This window comes from Plutella xylostella, chromosome 19 (assembly GCF_932276165.1).
Source record: "Plutella xylostella chromosome 19, ilPluXylo3.1, whole genome shotgun sequence".
Classification (NCBI taxonomy): domain Eukaryota; kingdom Metazoa; phylum Arthropoda; class Insecta; order Lepidoptera; family Plutellidae; genus Plutella; species Plutella xylostella.
Genome location: NC_063999.1, coordinates 6542603 through 6567785, shown reverse-complemented (window position 1 = coordinate 6567785; position 25183 = coordinate 6542603). Strand labels below are relative to the sequence as shown.

General features: G+C 38.0%; 1 protein-coding gene and 1 long non-coding RNA gene across 3 annotated transcripts in view; one reads left to right on the top strand and one right to left on the bottom strand.

The window, feature by feature from the left end:
• The window catches only part of LOC105383316 (cAMP-dependent protein kinase type II regulatory subunit), a 38442-nt gene that overhangs the window by 7940 nt on the left and 5319 nt on the right, over nt 1-25183 (top strand). For both annotated transcript variants that reach the window (XM_038105822.2, XM_038105821.2), the window contains exons 3-6: nt 6085-6222; nt 21011-21223; nt 24196-24367; nt 24981-25070. In XM_038105822.2, coding sequence (XP_037961750.1) covers nt 6085-6222; nt 21011-21223; nt 24196-24367; nt 24981-25070 — 613 coding nt within the window. The remainder of the gene's footprint in view (nt 1-6084; nt 6223-21010; nt 21224-24195; nt 24368-24980; nt 25071-25183) is intronic.
• LOC125489943 lies at nt 1832-2775 on the bottom strand. Its single transcript, XR_007267350.1, has 2 exons — nt 2598-2775; nt 1832-2510 (listed from the first exon to the last, which is right to left on the bottom strand). It is a non-coding gene; the product is annotated as an uncharacterized LOC125489943 (long non-coding RNA).

Genomic DNA, 25183 nt, shown 5'->3' with positions numbered 1-25183 from the left:
ATATTGTCTACCTATTTGGGGTGGCACATATAAAACTAAATTTATTGGAATCGAACGCGCGCAGAGAGCCATATTAAAGGTAATACTACGTAAAAGAAAATCATTCAGTACTTATGAGTTGTATAAGCAAGCGAATGTTCTTACAGTGAGGCAATTATATATTCTTCAATGTATCTTAAGGGTCCATAAAAACTTGCCTATTAACACAAAAACACTTGAGAAACGTAACCGATATGCAGTAATAAAATTTAAAACTTCTAACACAGTATTTGCTTCTAACCAATTTTGTAATAGTTCAGTATCAATTTATAATAAAATAAACAGAGTGTTAAACCTATACGGAATGACTTACAAAGAATGTAAAAAAACCACTACTTCATGGCTTAAATCATTGAGTTATGAAGATACTGAAGAACTTTTGAAAACCTAACACTAAAGAAATGTTCTAGCTCCTGATTTTCACAAAATTATAAACATTAGGTATATACTAGTAATAATATTATTGGATATAATATACCTTACATAGACATACATAATTATATTTACTACAGGTATTTCAATAACTGAAATTTAAAAAATAATAATATACAGGGTGTTGCAAAAAGGGTATATTAAGCCGAAACCTACATGTGCAGCATGGTATATCTAAGCCTGAAACTGATTTCAGAATTTGGAAATTCGCGAAAAAAAATATTAATTTTCCATAGAAACTATGTTGGTCACGTGACTTTTTACTATGGAGAATGAATATTTTTTTTCGCGAATTTCCAAATTCTGATTTCAGTTTTGGGCTTAGATATACCATGCTGCACATGTAGGTTTCGGCTTAGTATACCAATTTTGCAACACCCTGTATATATATGTCGCAGGCAACTGGTTTAATCTCCTGTTTGATTGAACCGCTAGCCCTTTCATTGGATGACGCTATTCAGTTGTATGACTAGGCCGAACGTTGATTGTACAAGCGTCACAAAACGTCCAACTAGTTAGCGGACTTAAAATCAGTCAGGTGGTGAATAAAACAAATATGGCGTCTAACAGCGAACAGCTGACACAAAAAGCACTTGTATTGTTATATTTTGCAAATAAATTAGCTTTGAATTGCGTTATTTATGTTAAAATAGTGTGACAACATGGATTTACCTATTATTTCACCGCCGGCGGATAGTTTCAAAGAAAAAAATGTGCTGTAACTGGATAATTATGAACAACAATATCAAGGTACGTTTATTGTTATTGTTTAGTTAATTTGTGAGATGAGAGCTTTGTAACATAGTCTTTTTGTTGACTCTTGTCTGGTCATGTTCATCCCAACCAGACATTACAAAGTTGCTATACTATAACCCATTTAACGACTTCGCTGAATAACGTTCAGTCAAGACGTTGGACGTTACAGTCAACCACTTGACGAGTTGTTCTTTAGTCATTCAACTGAGTAGCGTCATCCAATGAACGGGCTAGCGGTTCAATCAAACAGGAGATTAAACCAGATGACTGCGACATATACATACAGTAATATGCTAATACTTAAACTGGCATGCTTGCATTATATCGATATATAAATAAATACATACATTAAAATATATATTACTTTAATATTTATTATATTAGGATATCTTAAAATATATTTAATATTGTATATTATAGATTATACTAAGTTTTTAATGTATACGATACAGAGCACAAAATAATTTAGATACCTACACATATAGTTAACTATCTACATCGAATACTGACACACCTTTACCTTAAGAAACTCATAAAATAAAATAAGTACCTAATATGTTTTGAATATTTTTATAAGTACCTATATCAAAATTGTTTTGTATACTTAGGGTGGCTGTTACGAACTTCTATTTAAATACTACATAAATTCATTTAGCTAATTTCGTTTAATGCACTAAACAATTTTATCCTAAACATGTTTAGCTTCATAATTCACCATGGTCTTTTGATTACTATTTAGTTAAATGCGTTTATCATCCTGCAATTTGTTATTTACGTTCAGTTCCACATCTTTTAATGAGAGACTTCATATTTTTTATTGAACATTCGAAACGACTCAGCGTAAAACGGAGTCAATCTATCAATTTCAAACATAGAGAAAATAACACTACTTATTTCAAAACAAAACTTATTTCGGCTTTCACCGCGTGGTGGTGTTTGTATTTATTTGTTGTTGTGATTTCAAAGTAAAATGAATAGTCAAGCAGCTTTTTCTCGTGTTCGTGCCCCTAATTTTACAAGGGAAGAACAAGATTTATTGTGCAATGTATTGGAACCATACTTCCACATTATAGAGAGCAAAAAAACGTTGTTCCTGAATGGTATCAGGAGATTTAATGTATATTTTATACAATAATGCTATTGCATGAGTAACTCTATGAATGATTCTGCAAGCTGTTGGTTCTTCCACACCTATCACATCTCCACAAGTAATTAACTGACTGCCAGTTGCATAATATCGGAGTGTGCAAAACAACTGGTTCATTGGAGTAACTGCATTATTTCTGTAACAATAATTAAAGGTATAAATAAAAGTATAAGATAATTATGTAGTCAGATAACTTTATTATTTCAATACCTTAGCTACTTACCTGGTGGAAATAAATTCAAGATGATGTTGAATTTCTTGTAGTAGAAGCGATACAGTTTAGCGAGCGGTGGTAGCTCAGTCGGGTAAGCGCCCGCTTCTCACGCCAGAGATGCGGGTTTCGAATCCCGGCGCTGCCATGTACCAATGAGTTCTTTTAACTTAAGTACAATGTATATCATCGCTCTTACGGTGAAGGAAAACATCGTGAGGAAACCTGCATATCTAGATCTAGCACATCTAGATAATAATATGTGAACCCACCAACCCGCAGTGGACCAGGGTGGTGGGAAATGGTCCAAGCTTAGGAAGGCAGTTTAGACCTTGGGGATATGCACAAAGGTTCCACTCGAGAGAGCCAGGTGCAGGTACTTACACCCCCACAGAGAATAGAATAGAATAGAATAGCGATACAGTTTGTTTTGTCAAACGAAATCTCATAACAAATTTTTTATCCGGTACTGTCTCAAATAAGTTAGTTCTTTCTGCAATATAGCGTAATGAGCGAGGTATATTCATAATATTCATATAGATAAGTAATTCTTCATCATCGTCATCAAACAAAATATCCCACAAATCCATTATTTATTAGATAACCTCAACATAACCTCTGAACAATGACCTCTGAATCTCTCACAGACAACAACTAGACATCAGCATCACTGAGGAAAAATGCTAGAAATGGAAAAGTTCTCTTGACAGCCGGTCGGTCAGCTGTTCGCCGCGACTGACGCCATGACATGCGTAGTAGATAAATGTGTTTATAGTGCCACAAACTTATCTGTTCCGGTGAGAGCGAACTAAATTGGTCCATACCTCATTACTTACTGTACTAATGAATTTCATATTGACATAGATTATATGGACCAATTTAGTTCGCTCTCACCGGAACAGATAAGTTTGTGGCACTATAGTAAAGTTAAATAGCCATTTGACCGAATTTAGGTTTAACAGATTACTAATCATATTTAAGTCGTGGTAAAAGATGTTTTACGAAATTTTATTTCAAATTGTGTTTAAATAAAAAGTTAAATACATTTATCACTTTGATAAAAGCCACCCTTAAAGTATTAAGTGGCATTGGCAAATTCAAGAAGGAGGGGCTCTTCTACTACAGGTTTTTTTAAACTTACAAGAAGAGACCCACAATGTAATAACATTATCTATTGTAAGTAACAACAATAAAGAATTTTGATTTGATTTTGATTTTTGAATGCCATAACTTTTTTTAGACAGCAGCACATATCGTATATAAACTAAATAAATACACGGGTTTTGCTATCAAAAACAGTTAATGAAACTCGGTTTCAACTTAGTAAACTGTAGAGTGAGACATTTATAAGCAGCATACGCGTGCGGTGTACCTAGAACTGCCGGCTGCATCGTGTCTTGTCCCAGTTAACGGCTAGCACTTGTAGCAAATCATGTTTGGCACATTTACCGCCGGCCCCCATTGCCTCACCATATGTGACTTGCCACACAACGAGTGCGCGCTACTTCTTATTCTCGAAGGGTGCCTGCGTGATTGGAAAACGGTTATAACTTGGTAAAGACCTGAATGCTCAAATGGGCTGTTGAAGAAAATTGTTGATGCTATATCTGGTATGTTTTGTTATTGTCATTGATATAGTTCATCACAGATGTGTTGATTTTAATCACAATGGCAGTGTATTTATAGATGTTAACCATACCGAAAGACTATTTCTAGTCATAAGCTAGATACTAATCCAAAGTAACATTCATTCTGTCAAGGCGTCCAATAAAAGTTAATAGTTTGATGAACAAAATAGCTGTGGACGTTGTTTCGCTGGCCGACCACAGGCTGTGGAAAGCCTTAATTGATTTTACCGACAGCGCAACTAATGCAGGTGTATGTATAGGATGTGTGTATGTGTCTCCGGACTGTAGGCACCCGTTTTTGTTATAGTGCGGCCGAGCCAGCTTCCAATTAGTTTAGAGCACATTGCCTTTGTCTATGTATTGTTGAGAACAACTTGTGTACATACTTTACTACACCGCATGGGGAAAAACTACACGGGTTTACGTTACGGTTACCTGTGGGCAGTGCTATCAATGCCGTTTAAAAACATATGAAAGTAGGTACCAAAAAGTGAGAAAAAAAATACTATTTATATTGACTGCCTTACTTGTTAATGTTATTGCATGCTTTTATTTTCATCAAATAAAATACGTACGTATCGTTTATTCTTTGATCTGTATGTAGGTAATGCAGTTCAATTTACTTTTATTATTACCCTCCAAGCTCATCCTTTTAAGGGTAGTAATATCGGATAATGCAAGAGATAAAACATGGCAAAATGCGTTTCAGGGCACTTTCAGGCTTTCACATTTACTGAGACCTATATTTGGCTCATATGAATATGAATTCATATGAGTTTCTTTAAATAAAGCCTTTACAAAGACCATTTATCAATCTGGCTTTTTGAGAAAGTTTTGTCGACGAGATAAGATTAAAAGCTCAGGCATTGGCTAAAGCCAAAAGTTGGGAAGCTTTCATATGTACGGAGTTTTAACGCAGTTAAAGTTTTAATAAACTGAGAGCGATCCATCTGCCCCGCAACTCTATTCCGTTATACGCTCCAAACTTTGCCATCTAATTATCCTGGTATACCTTTCCGGATTGAAGCTACATTGCTTTCAGAATCCGGTTACAAAGTTGGTATAGCTATTTCGCGTTTTATTGGTTTGTTTTCTATGACTTGCAAACTGCTAGGTATGTCAACGTTACATTTCGTTTATTGGTTCAAAAATATACTTACGTTTCCCGTGACCTTCGCTTCCCCTTAAATAGTTTTCCCGTGGGAATTACGGGGTAATAAGTATAATTGTGTTGATCCAAGATGTCAGCTTTCTACATAACAATATTCATAAAAATGGGTTAACATTCATCTGTATTTACAAACTTTTGCGTTTATAATATTAGTAGAATTACTATAGATATCATGTAGAGCCTTTCTGCCTATCTGGTCTTGTAATGTAATGTGTCAATGTAATGTGTGTCTTGTAATGTGTCAGGCAAATCGAAAAACGGCCCGCCATCTATCTAAACTGACGAAAAGTTAATGCAGCACAAGGCGTGTATTCTGCTTGTATCACCACTTATTGAGCGTCCATGAATAAGAACCCTACAATATTTCCAACTCTAAGGGCCCGTACACAACACTGCGTTGCGACATCGCAATCATCAGACATCGTAGAATCAATCTGGAACTGTATAGACTATAGACAGTTTCTTAGGGCAAAACGCTTGATTACAGTCGCAGGTTTTTGCGATGCGAATGACGAAGAACCTACTACTCATGCGAATTAACTGTGCATCTGGCCAACAACAATTAGAGGTCACATCGGGTACGCCAAAGCTAGTTAATATGACCTCTGGTTTTTGTCAGTCAGGTGTACAGTTAATTCGCAGGAGTAGTATAATTTATATTCCTTACCAAGCCATACTAATCTTCTATCCGTGTGTGCAGGTGCTAGACGCGATGTTCGAGAAGCGGTCGGAGCCGGGCGAGTACATCATCAGGCAGGGCGACGACGGCGACAACTTCTACGTCATCGAGAACGGCGTGTTCGACGTGCTGGTCGCCGGCGAGGATGGCGTCGAGAAGGTGAGTCGTTACAAATAAGTCATCAAACTGAGCGCCCCCCAGTAGGCGCGGCGTTTTCCGTGATACAGGGTGACTCCTGCTGGCTGGGTGGGTGCATTCATTCATTCAGCCTATAGCAGGCCACTGATGGACGTAGGCCTCTCCCAAAGCACGCCGCGGTCTATAGCTTTCCGCATCCAATCATAACCAGCCACCTTCGCAAGTGGTCACTCCATCTAGCCGTAGCGCGTTCCACAGTATCAGGCAGGGCGACGACGGCGACAACTTCTACGTCATCGAGAACGGCGTGTTCGACGTTTCCAAAACTCGTAGAACAAAAGTTGAGTCTCCCCCTTTCGGTTTTGTGTCCCTTATTTGCAACACCCTATAAATCGAAATATCTAGGCTCATATAGATAGGTGAACCTTCGTTAAAGGCGTTCCTGGCGACTGACATTCCTCAAGGCGTACTAAGGAACTACTCCCCAGATGCCTAAATGTAGTTTGTTTATAATTAGCCTTGTAAAATGCATCCATTCTATGAATTTATCTCTAAGCTAAGTCGTAAGTAGGAGGTGAAGTTACACACTGAATTTCAGGAGGTTTCGTAAGCTTTATCAAGTCAAAATTTGATGTTCAACAAACATCAGATATCCCGCACAAGCTCAAGATACTTGGTTATGAATACCAGCTTTATACGGAAGCGAGAATATTATTCCCGGGCGAAGCCAGAATGTATCCCGGTATGCGTTTGTTTGTGTTGGCTTTAGTGAGGATGGCTGAGGGAATTGTGATGCGGCTTTCACTCTATATACCTTTGTAGTAGCTCTAGATAGATATTGATGTCGACTCTGAAGGAACTATCTACCAACCGAAACAGATATGACTGCGATAATAGTAACTATAATATACGAATTAGTGACTAATCAACAGATTATCTTACATTGATACTAGCTTTCGATCTCAAGGTAATATAAGTACCTACTTACTCAGTTTATTATTTTACATTTTTACGGTGGATGTCCGATTAATATGTTACTCAGTCGAGTAAAATATAAAGAATACACCCTAATTATCATGGTAAATGGCATTCGCTGTAGCAAAACATCGTTGGGTTTGTAATCAAAATATGAAATTGCCTCCACTAGTCCGCATATTACATTATGTAGGCATGGCGCGGGGGCACCTAGGCGATGCTCTGTTATCAGACTATTTGAATTTCAAGGGCGTTTGATATGCATTCGTAAAAGGCATTTTTAACCGACTTTTAAGGAGCCGGGGATCTATCAGTTGATTTGTGTTCTAATTAGCATAATTTTCATTTGACGATATTGTGTATACGAATTTATAAGACGCAACCATTGACGCACTTAAACTTGTCTTATGTGTGTATTTCCGGTAACAATAACATTGTAATAATATGGTGATCTGGATCACCTAATACATACTGTAGGTACATACCTAATGAAGCATTCACGCAAAGTCTAGAAACTTTATTGTAATCTAAAAAAATATGTTGTATTTGTATTATCCAACTGCCACTGTGACGTGACGAAATTATCACTCTATCTTTTTTGATAACGTTGATAAAGAAATATTTTAAATTTACTAAGAAAAAAATACGATTTCAGGCACTAACCCGCTAAACCAACGATTTGTGTGTGTTTTCATCACCTTGGGTTGAAGACCACGTTAGATGAGGTCCTCCTGAAGGGTATGAACGACTCTACGACTAAAATTTACAAGATTCTCTTACCCTGTTTAATGATCGATATGAAAACAAACTAGACAATTTAGTGTGTAGTCTCTAAACAGTACAACATCCTAGTACAGCTGCTAATAGCTCAGCTCTGCGTCACTCAAAAGTGACCTCTTATACAATTGAACCGTAAAGCCCCATCCATACGCTTGCTGTTTGTCACAAACACGGCAAACAGCAAACAAAGTCACAAACACCAACCACAATCACCGAACACAAACAGCCATCCACATGCTCGGCGAACGCTCATTACATTCCGAACCGGCAAACACGGCGGACGACGAGCTATTACTTTCGGGTTGACATATTTTTATTATATAAATTAAAGCAAGAGAAAGAAAAAAAGGAAAATAAGAAGAAAGCAAAGACGATGGTGGGATAATAATAATAATTAAAATAAAAAAAAAACTGACTTCTTCTTTTTAATTATTATTTTATTTTATAGTTTTTAGTTTATTTGCAATAATTTTTAATCAAAAGTAAGATGCAAATGATACCAAAAAGTCCTACTAATCAATACGAATCATTCAAGCCTAAACACGAGGTAGTTGCTATATACCGTTGAGGAGTTCCCTTGACTGCCTTCCGTTTCCATCATCAGATCAGCTCAAGGTCACCATCATTTTTTTTTGTTACAAGAACTATATTTATGTTTCAATTTCATTAGAATCGGTTAATATGTGTCCAAAATGGAAATTCATACCCTGTTTTTACCCCTTTACCCACCCTTAGGGGTGAGATAAAATTCTGAAAAAAAAAATGGGACCACCTGGGAGCTCAACCCAATACAAAAAAAAAAAGAATTTTCAAAATCGGTTCATAAACGGCGGAGTGATCGGTGAACAAACATAAAAAAAAATGCGCGCTAAGGAAAAAGTGTAGCAAGTTGATACGTCCGCCTCCCGCAATGCTAGCGCGCATACTGACCGCTGCCAGACGTGTAGATACGTAGCGAACTGTTTGCCGAACATCCTTTGATCTGGCAAGAAAAACCGACACCGATGCCGAACACTGGCGAACACAAACACAAACAGGCAAACAACGACAAACACCCATCCACACGTCAGTGTTTGCTGTTTGCTGTTTGCTGTTTGCCATTGTTCGCCGAGCGTGTGGATGGGGTATAAAAGACAAGAATAGCCGCGGAATACATAAATTAATTCATCCTTTTATGCATAAACAAAACATGTTTTGCACAGACATAATGTGTAGAGAGTAAAAAACAAACAAATTATTAGTTCCAAAACAAATACAAGTACATCGTCTACCCCCCCACAGCTTTTTACATGTCTAGACATTATTATAATGTGGGTCCATTCAGCCTAATCCGAATTACCTACGCTAAATATCAAGAAATGTGATATTTTTAGTTATTTTCTGAAACGCTTAAATAGAAGATACTTACACGATAAAGTAACACCCACGCTGCTCTCGCAAGCAAGAGACTGAGGTAGGATAACAATGTATAACAGAATAATGAAATTTTATAGAGCAGGAGTCATATTCTCTGGGAGATACATACGCTGCAACTTGCAATACAAACTTGAAAAATAAACTTGCGAATGTATATATTGAATGTCACGCGCTCTCAACAAACAAGCTGTTACTTTATATGGTGTTTCAATGAAAACAGTTCTATTGCCAGTTACCGTATCTGCTCGACCATATTAGCTTGCGTAATCAAGGATCTTGGTGTTTAGACTTAACGCTACGTGTTGTGTAAAAGGATTTAGCGGTTGCCACCACGTTTGTAACTCGACCGGTGTAACTGAGTCACTGTAACGTTTGTCGGAGACCTGTTGGAATAAAAAAAAAAAAAAAAAAACACGCACTCACGCCTTGTACTAATGTACTCCCTTGCGGGGTAGGCAGAGGTGCATTGCTGCACCCACTTTTCGCCAGAGTGTTATGTTAGTCCCAATGTAATAGGGGGCGAGCCTATTGCCATTTTACGGGCACATCCAAGACCCGAGAACAAATATCTGTCTTTAAGGGCCCGTACAGGGTGACGTGCCGCGCCAATTTTGGGTTTTCAATGCTCTTCACACAGCACACGCAGTGACACGCACACATGTAAGTTTGCACAGTGGGTCGATAAACTTTTACTCGCCAACTTTATTGACAATTATGTTCAAGTACATTTTGGGTGATTTTAGGGTAAGTAAGTATAATTCTTACTTACACTGGTAGGCACCAGGAAAGAGTAGAAATTAATAGGGGTGCCACTTTACTCTATACTCGGAACCCGATTAGCTTTCTCAAACAAATGTGGTATTTACTTGTAGAAAGGTAACTAAAAGTATTAAAGTGTAGATAATAAGTTTCGGGCATCCTCCAGCCAACTGAATCCCGACGACAAAGCAAAGTAAATACATAGTGTCGCAAAAGGGCTATACTAAGCCAAAAGGGGATGACTCAAGGGGTCATTCTGAACAACTTTTGTTCTACGATATTTGCAAATTCGCGAAAAAACTTATTCGTTTTCCATGGTAAAAAGTCACATGTCCAACAAAGTTTCTATGAAAAAGGTTTTTTTTGTTAATTTCCAAAACTCGTAGAGCAAAAGTTCAGAATGACCCCCTGTCTTACTCCTTTTTACCCGACTGCCGAAGGAGGAGGGTAATGTTTTTTGATTGTATGTATGTATATATGTATGTTTGTCTGTTTCTTTGTTCCCTCCTGTAGCCTAAACGGCTTGATAGATTTTGATGTATGAGGTATTGTTAGGAGCGTATTGATGGCGCGATGGCTATAGGCTATGTGACGTTCCATTAAAATGTACATAGCGCCCTCTTGAGGACATAACGTGATGATCGAAAAAATAATAATTCAACTTTGCCGTGTAAGGTATCAAATGAAAGGACTTGATTTTCACATTACAAAAATATGCATATTGAAGGTATTTAAATAACAACACCAAAATTATTGAAATAAAAAATGATCATGAACTACCTACCGACGTAAAATTTCATAAAATAAAAACAACAAAAAGTTACAAATAAAAAAATACAATTATAAAAAACTAAAAACCTGACTGTACGCTAAAAACATGAAAACGAGTCCCAATGTTAATGGAAAGTATCGCAGGCGGGGACCAACTTGACCGCCACTCAAGGCCGTTTTCTAAGTAACATTCAGCTAAATGGTGAACCCTCTGCTGGTATAATTTGTTTATATACCGCTTTTTCAATACCTGTAAGTACATTTTTTGGCAGCATAATATTTTTACTTAATTTTAGGGTTTCGAACGTCAAAAGAAAAAAAGCAACCGTTATAGGATCTCTTTGTTGTCCGTCTGTCTGACTGACTGTCTGTCACCGCCCTTTTTCTCAGAAACGGGTAAAGATATCAAGCTTATATTTCGCATAGATGGGGAGTACCCCAAAAAAAATATTATGGTACTCCCTGTCCCACACAAGTAAATTGGGGCTTATATTTTTTCCAGTTATTTTGATGTGTATCCTTTTTTTTTCTTTGTTGTTTTGTATAAGTATGTGTTTCTTTTCTTTAAATCTGTATTTTTTTTGTTGTTGCTGTCTATGTGTCGAAAAAATGTATCTTTATCTTCAAATCACGTCATCTATCGTTTGTTTTTTTTGTGGCTACTGTCTATAGAAGAAATTCCGTCATTGACAATTTTACGTTACGAATTTATTTTTATTTATTTTATTTTTATTTTTACATTTTCGTGGAGAATCAACAGCATTTTGTTAATAAATAATTATTACTTATGAACACATAACAACTTGATGCCATTAACAGAATGAACTTAGTAAACCCAGTAAACCTAACACATCCAGAGGAAAAACAAAATCTCTTTCTCTCTCTCTGAAAAACATACTTAATAGCCCAAACTCGATGCTTTTAGCTATTAACATCTTTGAAATAAAATTGAGCCACCACCGTGTTACTGCCCTCATCAGATCCTCACGAGACCATACCTCAACCAGCACCAAGAGACTGTATTTTTGATCCCTAACCTAATGTTCGTGCGTATTGTCATCACTTAGATCCATTCGCTATATTCCTGCTCCTCATCAGACCTTTACGAGACTGTAATATCACGAGAATATTGCACACTATCTAATTTAATTTAATGTATTGAATATACTGGAAGAATTATGCTTCCTCAATTTCAAATCAAATTATGTTGGTGTCATAAAAGTTGAAAAAGTGCAATGACAACCAATGTGCAGTGATTTTGTATCTGTACACGATAAGATCGCGAGCTGTCAGTGCTGCCTAAACCGACGTGACCCTTCTTTGGAGGCCAGCGGCCAACTGAGTCAAACGTCACTTGTGTTTATGATTTTATAACACAGAAAGCCGCCATAGATATTTGTATGAAGATTTGAGGGAAAAAAATTGCTCAAGTTTGGGATTAATTTACACAAAATAAGAGTGTGTTTATTAAAAAACAAGGTATTTAGCGCCTAGTCCAAGCCTTTAACTTTATAATATGATAAAAATCATATGAAAATTCTTAATAATTACGACACAGTTGTTACAATACGGGAGTGTGATTGACTGGTTTTTCTTGATATTCTGAAATTAATTTACAGTTATCCATAATCATTTACTTAAATTCGAATGATTCAGCACCTAGCTAGACTCTTCAACTACCTGTGTGTTTTTTTTCAAGGCTGTAGAGCATCATTTACTACATAATTCTATGACAATGCCAACCCTCGATTCCCTATTGCAGACCCTTAAACAAATATCTGCCCCAGCCGGGAATCGAACCCGGGACCATCGGCTCGGTAGTCAGGGTCACTAACCACTACGCCATTCGGTCGTCTGTTGGAATAAGGGTTTTATTATCAGGGAGTTAGGTTTATTTCTCTATTTCTTTATGTTTCTTTATGGTAGTAGGCATCAGAAGCCGTGATTTTTAAATTTAACGCTTTACATCGTTTAGTTACAAGCTCGGTATTACAATGTGTTCACTATACCTATAACAATTTCCACACACCACATACATTATACCTTACTTCATAATGAGAATAAAAGATACGTTTGGCAGTTATGAAAATGTTAACGACTGAGTGAAATTGTGAAATGCGTAGCAGATATCCGCCCGGTACCTACCTAGGCGCCGCCGTAAATGCAACTAATCGGTTAAAATTTAACTCCTACTGTATACGAGTTAAGATCCATAACATATTTAAAAAAAATTAAGCGTCTTATCTGTTAATTTCTTGTGTGATATCGTAGGGAGTTTTTGAATAGGAGCGTTCAACTTACGATCCTGTTTTTGTATAAACTGATAGTTGTATTTAGGGCGGGCGGCGCCCAAGGTACATGCGGGTGTGGGGCGGATCGTATATATATGGACCGGGCGGATATCTACTGCGCATTTCACAATATTCCCCTGAATAACTGAATTAAATTCTCATTAAGATTTTCATAACGGCTATACGCATCATTTATTGCGGATTCAACCGCGACGTATGGAATGTGTGGGAAATAAATAACGTACGAACGCTCATATCCCTGACAGTTTCGTTAATGTGACTGTCACAACAGCAAAAATTACATTATAGGAAGTGTCAGGAATGTCTGTGTGTCACTTCTGAAAACGCAGTCCAGCTACCGTACCACCACCGACACGTCGCTCGCCTGTCAAACATCTGTCAGATCCATACAAGTTACGTCAGATTTGACTAGCGAGTGACGCTGCTTTAGGATTGTTATTGGTTAATGATCGGTTGTGGTAACCCCGCAGCTCCATCTATCTATTTTATTTATTTTATTTTATTTTATTTTTTATTTTATTTTATTATATTAGGAAAACTTAACTAATTTATTTTGTAGATAACAATGACAGAGTAGCTTATGTTGCACAAGTTTCCACCTCTAGGTAGATTAGTTAGGTAGTATAGGGAGGGTTAACTAAAGCTTAGACTTAATCTAATCGCAAATACACATAACTTTATAACAAAAAGAGGGAGTTAAATTATAAAACAAAAAACAAAGAAATCAAACTAAATTAAACTAACCAGGTTTATGAGAACCAAAGTAGTCAGAAACCAGCTCATTGGAAATAGATGCTATGCTATTAATAAAAATATCCATGTCACTGTGGTCACGCAATATATTATTTAAGAGATTAGGTACACGCCAGAAGAAAGAGTTCTGCCTGTAGTTACTTGATACAAGGGGAACATAGAGTAAAGACGGCTGACGAATTTGCTTGGTTGGAGTGAAAAATTTAATTAACGAAAGCAACTCAGGGCTGTCTACTAAGCCGTGAATAATTTTTAAAAAGAAAATGATGTCAGCAATTTTACGGCGGTTGGATAATGGAAGTAGGTGATGACGCTTGCAGCGATCATCATAGCTGGGATCAGCTATACCGGTCCTGTAGGACAAGTATCGTAAAAATCTTTTTTGTATTTTTTCGACCCTGTCAATATATTCATGATACCTAGGATTCCACACTTGTGAGGCATACTCGAGTATGCTTCGAACGTATGCACAGTAAATTATTTTTATAGTTTTGATTTTGGTGAAATTTCTAGATATTCTGATTAAGAACCCCATTGATTTATTAGCCTTCGATATAAGTTGATCAATGTGATGATCAAATAGGAGTTTTTCATCATGAACAACTCCCAGATCTCTGACCTGATTGACCCTTATTAAATCGGTGTTTTTCAGCGAGTAACCAAACTGAAGAGGGCGGATTTTACGAGTAAATGTGATCAGATAGCACTTGGAAACATTAAGATCCAATTTGTTGGCCAAGCAATAACTATCCAATCTACATAGATCAGACTGCAAGTCAGTTTGGTCGTCTGCGCTACAGATCCTCTTTGCAATCTTCATATCATCAGCAAAAAGGAAAAGCTGAGAGTGCTGAAAGCAAGATGTTATGTCATTAATGAAGATTACAAAGAGGAGAGGCCCGAGAAGGGACCCCTGGGGAACTCCTGAGGATATTTCAGTAAACGGGGATAAGAATCCGTTTACAGCAACAGCCTGAGAACGACGGGTGACGTAAGATGAAAACCAACGAAAAAGGTCGCCGTGAATTCCCAACCTATGTAATTTGCACAAAAGTAAAGAGTGGTCTATTCTATCGAAAGCCTTGCTGTAGTCAGTATAAATACAATCCACTTGACCACCTCCATCCATATTCCTCGTCAAAAATTCGTTGAATAACAGTAAATTAGATACTGTGGATCTACCACGCAGAAAACCGTGCTGATGAGTGGAAAAAGAGGATTTTAGTGAGGAGTAAACCTGGTCATACACTAGCTTCTCGAAGACCTTTGCAATAACGCATAATTTGGAAATAGGCCTATAATTTTCAACATTGGACTTGCTTCCTTTCTGAGGTAATAAAAGCCATTTTCCATAAATTAGGAACTATTCCTTCACTCAGAGACCGTCTAAAGAGTAAAGTTAATGGTAAAACTAAGCTTGATGCACAATTGGAAACGAAAGAAGGAGGAATATCGTCAGGTCCAGCCGAGACTGATATATCGAGAGTCTTTAATAGCTTAAGAAGTTTCAATTCGGAGACCTCGATGGAGCTTAGGGTATCTCTTGAGTTTACTGAGGAAAAGTCACAGCCGTGGTTATTTAAAATAGCATTAGTTGGAGGGAGAAAAGTGGAATTAAAGTAGTCGGAAAAGAGACAACATATTTTATGTGTGGACTCTACTGTTATCCCATTGTAAGACATAGCTGAAGGTAAAGATGACCCCTTATTCTTGGACTTAACATAAGTCCAGAAGGCCTTAGGGTTAATTGATATAGCCTCTTCTGCTCGCGCTACATAAGCTCTATAGCACTCTGTTTCCAACTTCATTGCACGTTCCTTTAACAGTGTATATGTGTGTAAGTCACTCAAATTACCATAAACTCTATATTTTCTAAAAAACTTAGACTTTTCCTTTAAAATTTTAATAAGAGGCTTACTATACCAGGGAGGAAATTTTGATGGGGAGATTGCCTTGGAGGGTACAAATTTGAGGCGTATAGTGTAAATTGACTGATAGAAAAAGTTTACTGCATCTTCGAGGGATCTAGAAACAATCTCAGTATTCCAATCGATTTCATTTAATTCAAAATTTATAGAGTCCCAGTCAGCACTATTATAAAAGAACTTAAGCCTAGGTTTAACCTCGGCCATCTTGGGTAGAGAGAAGGGGGCAGAAATTATTAGTGAGGGGTGGTGTGAATCTTCTTTAGTCAATGGGTCATCGCAATGTGAAATATCCAATGGCAGGTCAGAAATAATTAAATCTAGTATTCGGTTGTTGGTATTAGGAACGTGGTTATATTGTGCTAAAAGGCAAGCATTTAGTGTGTCTATAAAATTACGTTGACTGTCTCCGCATACGTTAGACGGCTGCAGATCAAGACACTCATGATTTATAAACCAACCGATATTGCTTTGATTGAAGTCGCCCAATATTATAAAATTGTCATCCGAGTTCTGAGTAGTAATGTCATAAAGGTTATTGGTGAAAGTCGTTAGCTGAGCACTTGCTGTTGCTCCCATGGTGTCTTCAATTATATAAACTGTGCATATATGAATTTTAGTTACCTCAGAGTGTTTTGACCGGAATGAGATCGTCAACCAGATGTCCTCAGCAGAGGTATGCCACTCTGGTCTAGGTGCAATAGCAAGCTCACGACGAACCGCCATCATCACTCCTCCACCCAATGTTTGACCGGTTTTTGCATAATCTCTATCACGTCGAAAGACAAGATAACGTTCGTCGAACAGTTCACTATCTGGAATATTTTCTGGTAGCCAACTCTCACAGATTGCAATAACATCATAGGAGTGCATAAGTACATTTCTATAGAATGCATCCGTCTTTGTCCTAAGACCCCTTACGTTTTGAAAGTACAAGTTTAGTGAGTTAGAGAGCATTAAAGTTGAGAAGGTAAGATTAAATTAATGGGTAAAATATGTAGCAAACAATAGGCAGGGCTAGTCGAAAAGCGGCTGTATAATTTTGGGATAAAAAATTGAAAACTCTAGGACTGGCGCACACCACAGCAACATGAAGCCAATAAAAGCTGGTTATGATTAGTACAAAGTTTCTCACAATTAAAGTACGGTACAAAAAATACAATATACCTAAAATATATAAAAATGATACAATTACAAAATTTTGGCTAAATCTGTCTCGGTTTTGATGAACAAGATAGGAGACGTAGGATTTTTTCGAACATGGATTGCGCAGTTTTTTACCCAAACGAATTGAAAATTTTTCTCCTTAGCTAGCAGTTTTGTCTTGTTCAGGAGTAATTTGTTATTCTCCGTGAGATGGTCGTTAACAAACACCTTATCGGCGCAATTGGCGAATCCCAAGTCATCTAGATATTATATCTTTCAGAGGGCGTAGTCCCTGCCTTTGGATCAGTTTAGTAGAAACTTTTGAATACTACCTACTACTCAAACTTGTCTATAAATTATTATGTTTTGGACAGTGACACCATAAGGTATAATTATATAACTTTTATCTAGTATAGTGCATTACTGAGTAAATAAACAAAAGCCGTCATATTCATAATATCAGTTAGTTTATTTAATTGGCCGACTAAACTCACACTGGCTCAAAACAGAGTAACTCTTCTCGCTTCTTGGCATAATCTTATTCAACGTCGTGCTTCTATTGTTACGATTTTCACTTCATGGATTAAAAAATAACGTCTATTTCGTGACGAGTGAAATGGGGTTTATCGGTATTTGCACTTCGTTAATGAATGGCGAACGATGCAATACACTATTAGCTGGGTAGAGACATAAGTACATAGGTACATATTATGTGAGTTACACTTACAGGTATTACACGCATGCTACCCTTGACCTAGATCTTAGTGTATCTCGATTCTCGATACCTTCTAGATAAAGTTTGAACGAGTAATCTATGTTTACAAGACTTTCTTAAATAAAATAAACAAGGTGAATTCAATCTACCTCTATTCTTTTCTACAAATAGAACTGAAGATGGTTTTGCTTTTCCTGTTGAAAATGTATCTGTTCTTATTGTAGTTAACTGTTTTTAGAAATAATTGTAGGTAGTAGATTCTTGGTATAAGAGTGTACTATCAGTATCAAGTTTAGTTCGTATCCTATAGTCGATATAGGTATAAATTTTAGATTTCTAAACCCTAACCTAAACTAGATAATTTAAAATGTATGGATATTACCCCCTGGATATTTCACAATGACTGAATAAAAATATGTGAGAAATAAAACCTTATGCTGACATTCCCTATATTTTTTATCACCCAGATAATTTTTATCCAGACTATATTCTAGTCATCGTGAATCAGGCTCTACGTGTAATAAATAATCTAGTCAGCAAAGTTACGTGTTACAAGAGTTGTTTATCAGTGCTGCAAGAGTGCGTGACGCGTCGAGATGTGATGACGTCAGGAATGGGAGACATTGAGACATCATCACGTTTTGTCACTCGCTCATGCAACTAGAGAACCGAATTAAGATCGAATGATCGCTGTTAATATGTGCATAGGTAGATGATTGACTGCTACTTTGTAACATAATGCCACCAAGGGTACCTACACAGAAATCGAGTTGAGAATTTTTGTAAAAAACCTATCGGGCAACGGTAATCGTTAATGACTGGTAGATTATGAATTTGTATTTAATTTTCATCCCCATTTATGTATATGTGTGGTAACTGTAGTACAAAGTATATTATTTGCCACACTGTAATGTTACTAAATTTTATTGAGTGATTTAATTATGTGCGTTGTAAGATTGTGCTCGCATCTCCCAATATGTCACTTCTAATTCAAACACTTGGACGGTGGCCAAAATTATGCAATACTCAACACTGATATTATTAAATAAACATCTTATTCTTTTAGTTACTTGTGGCTTTTGATGTTTTGATCCTGACTATTAATACTTTATCTGATACTAGCCTACCCGCCTGGGAGCAAGTCGCGTTTTATTTCTGTAATATATTCTGTACAATGATAAAGAGCAGTTTACGCGTATACACGGTCACTCATGACTATTCAGATACCTATTACTCATCTCATAACTTTTCAACATGCTAACAGAGATTTTCTTAAATAAATATAAATATGTGGGGACATCTCACACACGGCCATCCGACCCCAAGCTAGGCAGAGCCTGTGTTATGGGTGTCGGACAGCTGATATATGTACACAAATACATAGATATGTACATACTAAATATAAATATCAACACCCAAGACCCGAGTACAAATATCTGTCTTTAAACAAATATCTGCCCAAGCCGGGAATCGAACCCGGGACCTTCGGCGTAGCTGTCAGGGTCACTAACCACTACACCATTCGGTCGTCTCTCTATACTCTTAGCTTAAATCGGTGGATTCCACGGTTCAAAATGTGACCAAACGTATATTAGTTAACTGTAGTTAAGTACCTATTACTAATCACGTAGGCTTTAATCAATAAACGTGTGTAACTGTACCATTCATTCGTGAAACGATGCGATTATTTACGCTATGACGCACTTTAAATTATCACTTGATAACCTGCATACGTACATGGGTAGTATGAAAATATTTCTGTATCAGACCTTTGACCTTTGCACTGCCAAGCAAGGCAAAGAAGAACCTTGCTATTTTAAGACTCCCATTAGCCTATCACAATAAGGTACAGACATCTTTGATTTTAATTTGCGATGTCTTTTTTAGGGTTCCGTAGCCAAAATGGCAAAAACGGAACCCTTATAGTTTCGTCATGTCCGTCTGTCCGTCTGTCCGTCTGTCCGTCTGTCACAGCCGATTTACTCGGAAACTATAAGTACTACAGTGATGAAATTTGATGGGAATATGTGTTGTATGAACCGCTACAAAAATATGACACTAAATAGTAAAAAAAAGAATTGGGGGTGGGGCCCCCCATACATGTAACTGAGGGATGAAATTTTTTTTTTCGATGTACATACCCGTGTGGGGTATCAATGGAAAGGTCTTTTAAAATGATATAAAGTTTTCTAAAAAACATTTTTCTTAAAGTGAACGGTTTTTGAGATATCAGCTCTCAAAGTCGTAAAAAGTATGTCCCCCCCCCCTCTATTTTTATAACTACGGGGTATAAAATTCTAAAAAAAATAGAGGTGATGCATGCTAATTAACTCTTTCAACGATTTTTGGTTTGATCAAAGTATCTCTTATAGTTTTTGAGATAGGTTGATTTAAGCTACGGAACCCTTTGTGCGCGAGCCCGACTCGCACTTGGCCGGTTTTTTATTATACCTTTAGCGTGCTTGTGAGAGGTGGGATACTGGTGGGAAATAACCTTTCCGAAAATTTGTATTTATGTCGCTAATTATTGAAAATAATAAAAAAAGACAATTTGAGTACTAAAGTTCCGGGGGACTACTCTTGTTGGCCCTAATATGAAGTATCGGAGAGCTGCCGTGTAATTGCTACGTTTAATGCAACGAGATAAAGTCATGGTTAGCACAGTAGCTCAAAGAGTCTTATTTCGTCACGCTAGCGTACGCCCATTTACAAACAACATAAAAAATAAATTAAATTAATGCTGTGCTCTCAGACATTGCTTTTTCACATTCGGAAGGCCCGTGACCGATTCCTTATTCCCTGGGGCCCTTTCTTGAACCGCATGTGCCGAAGTTCATTGCAAAAAAGCCACTTTTACTATTGCATATTGAGTCATGCCTCTGAGACATATCACTGACACGAGATTGCGGTTTAGGTTGGCTACCAGGGAGCTACACGCCTAGTGTGGTTGACCACACACCTACAGTCGAACAATAAAGAGTACGATTTTGCTAAGACTTTTTGTCATTGATTTTGATCACTTTTACGTACATTTAAAAAATAAAATACCGATTGGTAATGGCTTTTTAACGGATTTATCCTTTAATAAACATAATAGATCGATTAAATACGGTCTTTAACAATTTCTTAGGATCCACTTCCGTTTTCAGGAGAAATCCTCGGATTCTGTGGCCTAAGACTAACCCCCCGTCTGTCCCGCAGATGGTCCACACATACCTCGGAAACTGGCCTAAGACTAACCCCTCATCTCTCCACAGGTGGTCCACACATACGAAGGCTCTGGATCCTTCGGCGAGCTAGCCCTCATGTACAACATGCCGCGCGCGGCGTCGGTGCGCGCCACCTCGCCCGGCGCGCTGTGGGCCATGGACCGCCACACGTTCCGCCGCATCCTGCTGAAGAGCGCCTTCAAGAAGCGCAAGCTGTACGAGGACCTGCTGGAGAAGGTGCCGATGTTGAAGGCTTTGCAGGTCAGTGGAAATTAAAATGTTAACGTGTATTTGTCATAATAGCTTACTTACATTTTGGGTTCCTGGCTCCCAAACTAGGATACCCTGTGCTATGGGTAGCCAGGCATAAAAAAACAGCAGCAGTGGGGTTGTTTTAGACTGGTTGACAGTTTGATCCTGGTTTCTGGGAGTTTATGTTTCATAAGAACCGTTTCCTTCTTCATCTTGCCATCTTTTTTGGCTGCCCAGGGTAAGCCATTCAAGACCGTCTCCTTAACTCGATAAGTTTATTTTAACTTCGGTTAGGTTACCCACTCCGGATCCGGAACTAATTACTCTAAATAATTCTAGCGAATATTTTCTTGCGTCCGGTAAAATAGAGCTGTCATTCAAGTCAGCGTTCGCTGTGCGAACAGACAGATAAAGAAGAGGAAAGGACATTTGAAATTATTGACATGAGAAATATGCAATCGCAAGGCATTGTTCACTTTAGCAAATTAATACTGAGTGGGTATAATTAATGATTGTGTTGAGATTGTAAGTTGTGACCTCACAGCATAGCATGGTAGACATGGAGATAAAAAAGAATTCAGTAAAAATCGTGCTGTCACTGTCTGAAACACAATTTCAGAGAGAGACAGCATGATTTTTATCCAACATTGTGAATACGGCTATAGTATTTTATAGCTATACCAACTACATTTACCTTCTAATCAACAAAATAATTTGGTACCCCCTGCAGACTTTATTTATGAAGTCTTCTATCATATTATTCGCCATATTTGATTTGCACGAGTTACCACGGAGCTGCCGCCCACAGCCGAATATTAATGTACCAGTAAATATTATCCAAGGATTCCCTGTTTTTATGCTCTATTTTCGAGTTGCAAATAGAGCTCCATAGTATAAACAAACCAACTGTTGCCCGTGGCTATTTTTGTTTACGCGATTCAACCGAAAAAGGCATTTGGATTTCCCAGTCATTTTCAGATTTTCAGGTTTAATTCAGGACTTATTGCTCTAAAATGGCCCGGCAACATCACAAAATATATCTTATGAATCTACTTATTTTTTACCACCAGCCAGACAGTCTCATGTGACCTTTAACTGAATAAACGAAAAGTTTGAAATTAATCTCAATAAATGGGACGTCCTGGACGATTTTCGAACATTTACGCTACATTAGCTGCCAAAACTTACCTTTCATGAACCAAGATCATTACTCGTCACGCGTACTTATCTGATAAGATTTGAGCCTGGATCAAAAGCCGTTGTCAAGCGCGCGATAAACGTATTATAAACAACTTTACTATCCTGAAGTGGTAATGATGGAATCACGACCGCTGGCCTAACGATTTGTTTTTGTCATTGTCAAGTCATTTCCGTTTGTACCCAGATTAAACATGATATGAATTTTGAACACCTTTTTGATGTCAGGAAAATCATTATCATACGGCACTTCCTAGTCCTAGAAAATTTACAGCAAAAGGCTTACTTTCTTGCTAGTATGCATTTTATCCAGGAGGCAGTATATGAATGAAAGAGCTCCTTTCATGTAAACCGCAGGCATATGCCTTAATCTAAAAGTTCCATTCCAGCCAGCCACATCCTATCTCCTGATCCATAAAGGGAAGCCCGTGTTTTCAATACATCGTATAGTGATGAGATGAATATAACAATAGAAGGTTCCAGAATATGGTTACAGTGAAAGCGCATCCTCCCTCGCTAACGACATTTCCCCGGCACACGTGTGTACTGCGCCTAAGTGCAGCGAGCAGGAAGCCCTAATAATGCCAATTTGTCTCTTTCTCTTTACAACTTTGCCTCTATAATTTCAGTACCGTTAGGCGGGAAATTTAAATAAAGTAAAATTGGATGATAACAGGGAGGCGAGGCCTTTTTGCATTTTAACTGATGTGTTGCTGAACTGATGGGAGGCTGTTGTAAATACATTATTTACCTACAGTATTATACGAAGATATTACATAGGTATACCGTACCGACACCAATTTTTCTAACATCCCTTAGTCAGCAGGCTTAGGCTTTGGTGAGATTTTCCCACCGGGATAAATCTGATTTCCGATTACAGAACTATACGAATTTTAAGTTTCTATGTCTCAATAAAGTATTGTATAAAAGCCCTCCATCCAAAAATATTATTTAAATTGATTTGAAAACTTGTTTTACGTCGCATAAAAATTACAAATCCATAACAGTTGGTAGCGTAACTTTTTTTTCATATCGGAAAACGGCTGTACTTTTTCGTATCGGCGAGGCATTGTTACGAAGTTTGTTTACGTCGGTACTGATTCCCAGAAGAATTAATTACCTGTATACTGTTGAAGGGATTACAAATTAAAAGTTTCCTTTGTAGTATCGATTTCTCTTTCCGTGAAACTTTTAGCGATAAATTAATTTCGATGTTGTTATTTACGAGTATAATAATAAACCTGCTTCACAGCTGAAGTAGTACGTAGGTACATGCTTAATTTGTTTTTATTATGTTTTATGACAAACTCTAGTAAGTATTACATAGAAAGATTTTGTTTATTAGTTCTGGACTAGGGTTTGTAACCGTAAAATATTGGTTAGTCTGATTAGCGTCAGTTGCTGACTGGCCTGACTGCTCATGCTGTGTCGGATGCACAGCAAAGTAACAGGATAGTACACGATAAAAAAACAGGTGTTACAACACTTAAAAAGGCTCTATATATCTATCTATCTATCATGGTGAGCTGATAAGCTGCTAAGCCACCCAAGCTCACCCCAGAAAGCTAGTCGACCACCTAGGTTACTTCTCCATGGCTTTTCAGCAGGCTCCTTTCTAGCACCCATTTCTTTTTCATCTGATTGATTGATTTTTAACTTAATATTTTATCATAATAACCACAAAAATACACAAATATTACGCTAAACTGTTAAAACAGTTTATCGGCAGAAATGCTCTCTCATCTTTCGTACCACCACCATAAACCAACCCTCTCCCCCCACAGGCGTACGAGCGCGCGAACCTCGCCGACGCTCTCCTGCCGCGCGTCTTGCCCGACGGCGAGCTGATCATCCGGCAGGGGGACTCGGCCGACGGCATGTACTTCGTGGAGGAGGGCTCCGTCAGCATCCGCATCAGCCGCGACGACGGCAACGAGATCGAGGTCAAGCGCTTGGGTGAGTTGGACCAGTCACGCATTTGAAAATTTTGTTTAAGCTTTATCAACAGTCATCAGGTCCTGTGGGGCTACAAGCAGCGTCGCAGGCTTGTCGAATCCGACGTAACTTGTATGGATCTTACAGGCAAGCCACGAAGCTTAAGGACTTTGTCGGTGTTTAAAGATTGTTAATGCTTATGAGTCGGGGGTGGTACGGTTGCTGGTATCCTTAATCAGGGTTATAGGGGTCGAAGAATAAACATCCACCTTGTCTGATACTATGCTATGCATTCTACTTCGTGAAAACTCATGCCGAGGGCAGTTGTCCTTAACCAACTCAAATCACGAGTGCTCTAGTTGATTACGGGAAGAGAGCGTGCCATCCACAGCTCCGGCAACTATCAGAAAGGGGACTAACCTCTGGCCACTCCAGCTTTTATTACTTCTTATATTAATTTATCTAATGATCATCCACGACTGGACACGTCGATTTATATCAATTATAATTAGTAACTATACACTTTCGTACCTTGTAAAAATCACAGACCGTCACAATTCGAATGACTAGGCTGTACCACTCCACTATACCTCTTCAGCATACTAATTCTCCATGTGCCTACTTCGGCCTGCAGGCAAGGGTGCGTACTTCGGCGAGCTGGCGCTGGTGACCCACAAGCCGCGCGCCGCCTCTGCCTACGCCGTCGGGCCCGTCAAGGTGGCATGTGAGTATACTTACTACTTCTTCAGTTTATACCAGTCCACTGCTGGACGTAGGCTATAGTTTCTATAGTTTTCCGCATCCAATCATTACGGGGGGGGGGGGGGGGGCGTCCTA